This window comes from Mirounga leonina, unplaced genomic scaffold (genome assembly GCF_011800145.1).
Source record: "Mirounga leonina isolate KUSES-001 unplaced genomic scaffold, KU_Mleo_1.0 Mir_114, whole genome shotgun sequence".
NCBI lineage: Eukaryota > Metazoa > Chordata > Mammalia > Carnivora > Phocidae > Mirounga > Mirounga leonina.
The window spans coordinates 854,624-865,225 of record NW_023270265.1 but is presented as its reverse complement, the minus strand read 5'-3'; the positions used below and the strand labels follow the sequence as shown (position 1 = coordinate 865,225).

The window sequence follows — 10,602 nt, the reverse complement described above, 5'->3', positions numbered from 1 at the left end:
ACAGGTTGAATGAATGAATGCAGTAATCAGATGACAGCCCCTCAGAGTCTGCCCTCAGAGCCCTCAGCGTCACATGGCCACAGATGTTTCTGTGCACTGCCTGTGCGTGAGATCAAGATGGAGACTCCTTGAATGGACATGGCTGAGTTTAATAGACTGCTTTCTAATTTGTGATTCGTTCATAAAGAGCCCCCCTTTCAGGATAATTACAGAGTCCTGTAACAATCTATTAATTGGGCCTGGTTGCTGTGCCTCCTGTTTCCTCAGCCTTCCGCTGGCCTGGCCCAGCGGTACTTGGCCCCCTCCAGCAGCCAAAGCAGATGTGGCTGAACCCAGACACCCTCCAGCTGGGAGCCAGGGAGGGCTCAGGGGAATGAGTGGAAGGCCCTGGAGGTAGGAGGCCACAATTCCCATCTCAGCCCTGCAGCCTTGCTCACTGAGCCACTCTGGGCCTTTGCATTTACTTCTGAACCATGAGGTGGAAGTAAAGGAACCTAATATAGGGTGCATAATATATGCCAGGCTTAGAAGAATACAGCTTAGAAGTGCAGCTCTCTAAGCACATTCCCCCAAATGATTTGTTTGTTTTAAGATTAAAAAAAATTTTTTTTATTGAGAAAGAGAATGCACATGAGTGGGGTGGAAGGGCAGAAGGAGGTAGAGAGAGAATCTTAAGCAGACTCCACACCCAGTGTGGAGCCCGATGTGGGGCTCCATCTCACGACCCTGAGATCATGACTTGAGCCGAAATCAAGAGTCAGACGTTTAACCAACTGAGCCAAGATTTTATTTTTAAGTAATCTCTACACCCAACGTGGGGCTCGAACTCACAACCCTGAGCTCAAGAGTCACATGCTCTACTGACTGAGCCAGCCAGATGCCCCCCAAATGATGTTTTTTACAGTATGTTGTATGTTGACATGACTCTTGTTAAGATGGTGACTTTTGAAAAGATGTTAGAAGAAAGCAGGACCAGAGAGGAAGGAGGTCAAAGGTGATCCCTACTGCGGGGTGCCTACTCTGCAGCCGGCTCTGCCACAGCTCGGGCCCCCATCTCTTGCCCAACCACTGGTTTCCTCTCCCAACAGTGGACCCCAGTTACGACTTTATATACATGTTTCTTCACTATTATCCCCATTTTACAGATGAGGTAACTCCAAGTGACTTGCTCAAGGTCATTGGCTAACAAAGGTCTGAGTCAGGATTTAAACCCAGATTTCACCACAGCATGGTGGCCTTAACCACTAAGGACACGACTTCCCTCCCAGGACCTTAGCCTTTACTATTCCTCTAAACTGGGTGGCAGGCATAATAAAACAATGAAGAGTTTCTTCTCCTCTCTCCTTAGCCTGAGAGTCTGAGGTTGGTGGGGAAATCTTGTGTGGTTTGAGCCAAGGGAGAGGGGCATGATCAAGCAATCAGACAGCCAGGGTCTGAGGGGAGCCCAGGGGTATCAAGGGAACAAGTGCATACAGTGAGATCAGAAAACTGCTAAGTTTTTAACACTGTGATTGTGAAGGATGAGGCAGGAGGAGGCAGGGGAGAGTCATAAAAGGGCTGGAACTCACTCTGGGTCTTAAAGGATGGGAAAGGTTTGCAGACAGGACAGAGGGACGACATCCCTGGTGAAGGGCACTGGGAAGAGCAAAATCTGGGATGAGAGAAGGGGGCAGGCCTGTACCTAAAGAAGGGGAGTTGTAGGGGGTGTGGTGGGCCATCAGGCTGGATAGGGCAAGTAGGGCCCACTAGCAAAGGTCTTAAAAGGCAGACAGTGGAATCTGGCACTAGGGAGCTATTATAGGTTCTAGAGTAGTATCCCGATGAGTTGGGAAATAGAAATAGGCAGTCAATACAAACTTTGTAAGCCAAACAGAACAATCTCTGGAAGCATTTTCCAAAGTTGGATTTTATCTGTAAGTCTATAAGCTTTATTAGCGTTCAGCCTTAGCAACAAAGGAGGCTTTCCCGTCTTCTCTTCGAAAGCCCCAAACCTGGGACAGAGCTCCCTGCTGCCTCTTAAGAGGCCTGCCAGGTCCCACCTGGGGGCCCTTCTGTCCAGCTGGGGGCGGTTTCAAGTTGTGTGATGAGCAAAGCCGGTCTGGTTTCAGGAGATGGTGACTCAGCGGGGCTTTCTTGGGAGTCCAGGCTTTCCTCTGGCCTCAGTCTGACCATCTCAGAAAAGGAGCCCTGTGTGCTCACTGCCTCCTGGTCTTGGAGAGGAGTTAACGCTGACCATGGCATCCAGTTCTTGCCTCTAAATACCAACAAGACTGTCTCGGAGCCAGACATGGTTGTTTTCCCTGCTCCTCTTTTGGGGCGAGGGACATACAGCTGTGAACCTTGGAGCTGATCTTGATTCCCAGGAAGTATGCCCAGACACTACCCAGAAGCGGAGCACCCTTCACTCCCAGGTCCCACCCTGAGGGACTGAAAGTGGATAAGGTCAGGCACGGTCAGAAGATGGTCATTCAAGGGCTGGGGCCTGTGTTTACTAGTCTGTGAAACATTACTACCCATGTCCCACCCAGCCCTCACAGGGTGGCTATCAGGAGGATGTGCTAAGAAAATGAGGGTGAGGGCTCCCCTAAAACTACTCTGGGCACCTTCTCATTTGTTATCAGCATTTTCAGATCTAGTTCTAACCCAAGTGCATTCATTCTGGGGAACAAGTCACTCAGTTCTACCAAAGAGATGTGAATCTTCTAAACTATCCAAGGTTAGGACCCTGTGTCAGAATCACTGATGAAAATGCAAGGAGGGCCCCAGGAGGGCCTCGGCCAGAATCTCCACCAGAGCCCAGGGATCTATGTTTTAACCTGGGCCCCACACGCTCAAGTGGGAGAACTACTGTTTTAACATTGGGCAAACAAGGCCGGCCTGGGACCAGGAAGAGAAACAAGGGAGCTAACAGCTCTCCAAAGGCCAGAGTGGGAGGTCTGCCCCTCCTCCCTCCTCGACTGGCACAGGGAGGGAGAAGTGGAAGGGCCTTGGCCTTCATCTGGCCCAACCCCAACTTCACTGATAAGGAAATTGGGGCCCAGAGAGCACAATGAGTCCAAGTCACCCAAGGAATTCATGCAGACAGGCCTGTAGTCCCCTCACTACTCCCTCCCTGCTTCCCCTATGTGTGTGTGTGTGTGTGTGTGTGTGTTTCATTCTGCACCTGCCAGGGCCACACCTCCCAGTTGCAGGTCATGCCCCTCAGAGCCCCAGGTTCCTTGTCTAGTAAGAGGCTGGGACTAACTCCGTTTCTTGGTACTCCTGCTCCCTAGCCTTTTACATTCAGAGGTCAATTTTGTAATTTTCATGACCACGAAACAAATGGAACTGTGATTTTTTCACAGAAAGAAAAACATCTCTTAGAGTCCTTCTAGTTCCTCTTAAGTGCCTTGGGCTCAGGGAGCCCTGTACCTGGGCCTTCTAACCCAGGGCAACCAGGTGAGCTCTCCCTACTGAGACTCTGGCTTAGTGGGAGGTCTCACTCACTCCCCGCCTTCCAGGGCTTTCCAGCGCTTTCCCCTGGTAGCATCAGCCCGCACAGAGCCAAGGCAGCCAGGGTTCTTAGCACAGATGGCACACAATCCACATACCTCCATTACCAGGCTGGCAGGCAGCCCCGGAAAAGGACAGAGAAACACACAGGTGGACCCGAGTCTGCTGAGACTTGCCTTTTACCAGCCCCCCTCCCCCTCCCCCTCCTTTTATTTCACAGCCCCGAGGAGACTCAACCATTTTAACAAACATTTTTATTAGAAAAGTAAAAAATATTGCATAGGTCTTAATACTTGAACATCAAGTGTATTCATGAACAGCGAGTTTCTTCATGTAAACAGTTCTAGATGGAAGACCCAGATGGCACTCCTGGGGGGGGGGGAGGGGTTCCAGCCCCCACCCCAATCCCACCCCATCCCCTCACAGCTCCATTCCTCAGTACACAGCGGGGGATGGGCAAACGCAGCTCCCAGGTGTGGTTTTTCTTCAGGTGTCAAAGATCCCCACGTGATCCCCACACCACCCCTTCCTTACATTCATGAGTCTGTAAGATAGCTGCCTAGGACAGGTCAGTAGTGAAGCTCTGATCGAAAAAAAAACAACAACAACAACACAAAAGCTACAAAAACAAAGAACACATTTGGCCCCTTCAGACCGTGAGATACACAAACCACCTTGACCTCCCCCCTCCCACCAGGGCCTCTGCCAGGAGCACACACCCCTTCCGAGGCCAGTGCAGCCCAGCTGCTCACCTGGCTCTGTCACACCACCGTCGTCGGAACTGTCAGTAACGATGAAAATAATAAGGTACATGCTACATACACATCCAGCCAGAAGCCCGGTCGGCCCCTAGGCCCTTGTTTCATGCTACAGCACTGAGGGGCATACACCGCCAGCCGGGAGCCACCTGCACACCTCCCCGAGCTTGCCCGGAAACACAACGTTCCCCACCACCTCAACCTTCCTCCCCCTCAGGTGGCTGTTGTCAGTTTTCTAACGACAGGCCTCAGTCCCTCGGCTCCTGCCTGCCAATGATCACCTCAGAAGTTCAGTTGTCTCTGCCATGGGGGCAGGGTCGGCCCCCCCACCCCCCTCCCCAGGCCTAAGTTCAACACTCCTCAATGAGCAGCTGCTCCGAGCTGTACAGCTTCTTCTTGATGACTCGGAAGCCCGTGCTCAGCGTCAGGGACTGGCTGAAGCCCGGCACGAAGGGCGAGTTGGCGGAGCTGAACAGCCCCTGGATCTTAGGCCAGAGGCGGGAGTCCAGGCGCAGCACGAGGGTCAGCTGGAAGGTGGGCACCAGGCTGGGGTCGAGGGCCAGCTGGCCGACGCGGTGGCAGCTCCTGCCTTGCTCCACGCAGACGTCCAGCAGCGCCCCCCGCAGGCCGCACGGCTCGCTGTAGGCCAGGCGCAGGAGCTCCTTGCCCACCTGGCTCACCAGCTGGCCCGGCATCAGCAGGCGCGCGGGGCGCCGCGAGCCCAGCCGCGCCTGGGACAGGCTGTCCTGCAGCAGCTGCATCAGGGTGGCACACAAGTGCTCATCCTCAGGGTCGCTGAGCAGCTCGAAGTCGGGCAGGGACACCCCATCCAGGTATGCCGAGTCTGGCCGGGAGAGCACACAGGGGAGGGGTGTAAGAGCAGCTCCGGAAAGGGGAGGTGCTGTTTCTTTAAGAAACCAACACACTCCCTTCCCCGTCCGTGCCTCAGTTTCTGCGCCACACTCGAACCCTATACTCCAATCCCCGTTCCTCCGTCCCGCCGCCCCATCCGCAACCCGGGTTCCGATGGGATAGGAAGCCAAGGCGGCGCTGACTCCTTCCAGAGCTGCGCTTTCTCACCTCCCCGGCCCCGCAAGAGTCGAGTCCAGTCTCCGCCCACCGCTTACCTTCCTCCGGCCCAAAGCCACTGTTGCTGCTGTCCAGGGACTCGCAGTCCGAGCTCTCCAGGCTCGCGCAGCGGCCAAGCCCCTCTTCTCGGGCCGCCGACCCCCAGGCTGAACGGGGCGGCTGATCTGGGGTGGGAGTTCGGGACAAGGACGACGATGAAGAGGAGGACGACGACGAGAAGCGATCCCAAAGGCTAGGCATGATGAGGACAGACGCCAGGACGTTTGCAGATGAGCTCTGGATGCGGGACCGCAGAAAACGCTGTAAGACATGAGGGGCACGGACCCGGCGTCAGTCTGGGGGCTGGACCAGACTGAGAGCGCTGGGAACCCGCAGGACTGAGGCCTTCCCACGCAGGGATCAGCACACACAGAAGGGACACTTACCAGCTGGCTCCGTCGGCGAGAACTGTTAGGACAAGTGCCTACTGCCGCTTGAATGGGTGCGCGAACTGGTACCAAGCCCCGAGCGCTGCCCAGACCTGTCCCTTCTACCCACCCGCACCTCCCCCTTGGCCTGCCGCGGTCCCTTAGCACCAGCACCGAGAGGCCTATAAGGACTAGTGCGGAGAGGCCACGCCCCCCCTCGGCGCCGCGGCCCAATCCAGATCCGGGAGTGTGGCTCCCTTCAGCCAATGTGCTCGGGGCGCACGTTCGCAACGTTCTCTCCTGCCCAGTGACAGTGGTCTGGCCCCGCCCCCGTTGAGCCCCAGAACGCTCCCAGCCGAACCCCGAGCCGCGGCCACGCCCCCTTTCTGGAAGGGATCCGCGGCGGCTGCAGCTGCCAAGGTCCCCGAGGGCGCTCGCGGCAGGGGAGGATCAAGGAAAGACTTGTTTATTATAGGGTCCTGTTGCTGGGGGAGGGGGTAGCCGTGACCGCGCGAGGAGAAGGCCAGGGGAACTTGAGGGGGCGGCGGTCCGGGAAAACGGTTGACCCCAGCGTCTGGGAGCCTGCGACTACAGGCACAAGTAGGCGCTCGGGTGGATGCCTGTGGGACGGCGGCGCGGGGAGCAGACGTTAACCCGGCAGGCCCTCGCGCACGTACCCCACGCTAACCCTGCCTTGCAAAGGATCGGAATATGGGGGTGGGGTCCAGACTGGGCAGCTCGGGGCACCGAGCTCTGTCTTCCTTGCAGCCCCACCCGCCTGATAGCTCTGCAGCCCCAGGGGATGGGTTAATGGGGGGTGGGCATGCCCCGCAGGATCTCCGTCCCCAAATAGTGTCCGCTCCCACCCCCAACTGCTTCCAAGGAGAGGGTTTGGGGAGGGTGGCTAGAAAAGTCTTGTTGGGCTAGGGTTCCTAGCGCCTGGACTTGGGGCTGAGAACGGGGACCCATATCAGAAGGACACACGGACCCTCAGCGGGTCTTACAAAACCGACCGCCGCGCGGTGGTGTCTCCCCCGCCCGCCGTGCCCAAGAGTCCCCGGGTGTCTGCCGGGTCCTAGCGCCTCTCCCCTCAATGCGCTTTGTGTAAAAGACCCGGAGAGTTGCATCAGGACCAAGGACCTAGATCTCCGGAAAAGTCCGGGAGTGCAATGGCCATCCCCTGTTTCATCATTCAGGCGGGGCCACAGGAAATCTGGCCTGACGGCGGTGCTCGGAGACAAATACATCCACACGGGGTGCTGAGGGTGGGAGGAGGGTCGGATGGACTCGACCTTTTCGTCTTTAAAGGCTTATCAATCTGGGACACCAGGATCCCGATGGAAGAGGAAACCAAATTTACATGAGACGTTCCTACTCCGAGAGCCTAACCAGATCTGACCGACAGGCCTCGCCTCGGGGGCGGGCTTGCACGTGACAGATGACACTTGCCGGAGGTCGGGCCCCTGCCATCCCCACCCCCACCTAATTAAAAAAAAAAAAAAGGCTGACCCGTGGGTCTTTTCGGGCAGACTGAGACCTAAGCTGGAAAGGACCGGAATTCTAGCCCTGCACCACATCCCCATTTTCCAGATGGAAGAACCGCCTCTGGAGACAAATTTATAGATAAAAAACAAATTAGGGGAATCAGATTAGAAGATAGCGTTAAGACTGCTGCACAAGGGCGCCTGGGTGGCTCAGTTGGTTAAGCGACTGCCTTCGGCTCAGGTCATGATCCTGGAGTCCCGGGATCGAGTCCCACATCGGGCTCCCTGCTCGGCGGGGAGTCTGCTTCTCCCTCTGACCCTCCCCCTCTCATGCTTTCTGTCTCCCATTCTCTCTCAGATAAATAAATAAAATCTTAAAAAAAAAAAAAAAAGACTGCTGCACAATATAATAATAGTCTCTTACCCGCTGGGGCGCTGAAGGCCTGAACACTGGCCCTTTCTTCCTGTCCTCGGAGCTCTGATCACTTGCTGGGAGCCTTAAAGACCCCAGGGTCAGGGCCGTTAGGGCAAGTGCTTGGAGGGCTGGTGGTAGATGACATTCTTTTGAAATCACCCTTTACTGAGGTGGAGTGATCCCCCGTATGGATGTATCTTTTTGTTCCCCAAGCAGAAGATCAGAGAATGAATCTGCCAGAGTACCACTTGCCCTTCCCACCAGGGAGACTGGGCTGGGAACACTTGAGACAGAAGGAGATAGATTTTGGGTGTTTTTCTTCCTCTCTCTCTCTGGCAGAAATTTAAAAAGGAGATATTTCAGAAAAAATGTGAAACACTAAGAAAAATAGAAGTTTTTTAAAAAGCGGATATCCATAAGCAGAAGACTCTGAACCAGTTTGGAGAGGTCAGTTCATTAGGGATCATTCATATTCAATAAATACCATCATGAAGTAGTGTGCTAAACACCTTTTTTTAATTCACTGTCTCATTCTGTTAATAAAACAGTTTTTCCCAAATTGGAAGGGCTGTGTTAATGGGCACTGAATAATTTTGTTTCTTTTCAAGAGAAATCCATTAATGTTGTCTCATTGTGTTTTTTAAAGTGATGAAAGATGGACCAGCAGTCTTAACCCTGGAGGTTTTTCCCAGAGTAAGAGGGAGTGGGCTCTAGGATAAGGATAAACAATCACCTTGCTAGGAGGCCTGGCTGAGGTCTGGCTGGGGAGGCTCTAAATGGCTTTCTGCGCTTACACTTTTCACCCCTGTGAAGGAGCGGGCAAAGCCCCATACCACTGTCTGCCAGGAGAACCTTTGGACCTAGAACTGTTAGCCCCTCTGCAGAGTCAGGGTGGGGGTGAGGGCATTGGTTCATTGCATGAGGTGAAGAATGGGATCCCTTCCACCTGGCTGGGGCTGGAAAGACTTCATTGCCACCTCACACACCCCTCCCACACTGAAGCAGATGGGGGAGGTGGGAAACACCTAAAATTGGGGAAACTCCTGGGGAGGAGGCAGCTCTCTTTTTTAGCCTCTGAGCCAGGCCTCTTCAGAAACCTCAAAGATCCTATAAACCCTGCATTTGGTGTGCTTCTCTTTTCCTACTATTCTCCTTGGGCCTAAGCTGGCTGCAGGTCAGACGTGCCTGAACATGCTCCTGCCCGCAGTCTTGGAGACCCAGCTCTGGCATCTCTGCTACCAAGAATCCTCCCCCAGCATGTCCACCCCAACCCTCCCATCCCTTAGATGCCCCTCCTCATGTCATCCTTATACCCTGTGCACATCTATGTTAGTAACTGTTTCCACTTTAGTCTTCCCATTGGACCATGAGCTTCTTAACTTCAAGTGGACAGCACATAGTAAAGGCTCAGTGAATATTCCTTGGCTGAAAAGATGAATGAATAAATGGAAGGCTGGATAAAGCAAGAAAGTGAATTTCCCCAGAATTACAGACCTACATCTCGATTCCCAGGATCTAGGTGGGCCTTTTGCCTGGGCCGGGGCGCGGGGGGCGGGGCGGAATAGGAGAGCGCTTCAGAAGACCTGGATGCTACCTTTCAATCCCCCTTCTGACAAGTGCTGCCAAGAGCCTTCGATGTATCTGAACCTTTTCCTCCCTCCTCAGCTCAGGTCTGGGAGTGGGGCTTCTAAGGCAATTTAGTTCTCCAATTGGAATATAGTATGCAGGGTGCCTGGGTGGCTCAGTCGTTGGACGTCTGCCTTTGGCTCGGGTCATGATCCCAGGGTCCTGGGATCGAGCCCCACATCGGGCTCCCTGCTCAGCGGGAAGCCTGCTTCTCCCTCTCCCACTCCCCCTGCTTGTGTTCCCTCTCTCCCTGTGTCTCTCTCTGCCAAATAAATAAATAAAATCTTAAAAAAAAAAAAAAAGAAAGGAGTATAGTATGCAACCCCAGGAAGCCGAGGAGAGCGGTTGACATTGTGTAGAGGGCTAATGTGGGGAATCTTTTAACACACTTAGTACTTTACCCTCAAGTGCCTCAAAACACTTTTAAAAACATTTTTTGAGATAAAATTCACATATAAAGTTAATGATAAAGCGAACAATTCAGTGGCATTAAATAGAGTCCCAATGTTGTGCAGTCACCACCTCTAATTCCAAAACATCTTATCATCCCAAAGAAGACCCCAGACCCAAGCATGGGGTCATTGTCCTCAAAATACTTTTGAAGTTTCTATTCCCTTGTTGGAGCAGGGCTGCTCCTTTGCACAACTCCAGAGGGCACCATTCCCATTTGAGTCTGTGCATTTACATGTGTCTTCTGGGGAATTGTGCTCTAGGGAGTACTGGTCCCGTAGACACAATGTGCAACATGGACTTGGCCTCAAGACAACCCTGTGGGGAGACTGGCTGAACTCTGAGCAGGAGTGGCCTAGTGTCACGTCCTGGCTGACTCAGGCCTCTGGAGCTAGTAATCAGGCCCCCTGCCCCAGTCTCTGTGGCCAGGGCCCTGACCACGCAGACGCTGCCTCTTCCTGGGCTCTGCTCTATTCCCGCGGGGCCCGCCACAGTCTGCCACGGAAAGTCAATGAGCACTCACTCCTGGCCTCCTGCCTCTCCCTGTTCAGGCGGGTTTTGTCCAGTGCACCAGTTCCCAGGGCCTCAGTCTGGCAAATCGCCCCAGTCGAATTTGGGGAGTTAAACCAGATCTTGGGGTGGGAACCCTAATATTCAAGATGGGAACCCCTGAAGGCCAGCAAGCTTACCTGCAAGGCTCTGCTTGGGGACCTTCACAGGTCTTTGGAAACCTCTCATTGAGGGGAGTGGAGGTGGCAGGCCGAGCCAGCTGGTCTGGGCGGTGGGGAGAGGGTGGAGTGGTGTGGTAGGAGGTGGGGACAATGAAGCCAGCAAAAGTGTTCCCAGGACTTCTGTGGCTTTTTTACTTGAAAAACAACAAA

General features: G+C 54.1%; 1 protein-coding gene across 1 annotated transcript; it reads right to left on the bottom strand.

Annotated features, from left to right (window-relative positions):
• Positions 1-3,729: 3,729 nt before the first annotated feature.
• DDIT4 (DNA damage inducible transcript 4) lies at positions 3,730-5,925 on the bottom strand. Its single transcript, XM_035021306.1, has 3 exons — positions 5,765-5,925; positions 5,378-5,639; positions 3,730-5,094 (listed from the first exon to the last, which is right to left on the bottom strand). Exons 2-3 carry the CDS (start codon positions 5,577-5,579, stop codon positions 4,601-4,603), a joined length of 696 nt encoding a protein of 231 aa, XP_034877197.1. The 5' UTR covers positions 5,580-5,639; positions 5,765-5,925; the 3' UTR covers positions 3,730-4,600.
• Positions 5,926-10,602: the final 4,677 nt, after the last annotated feature.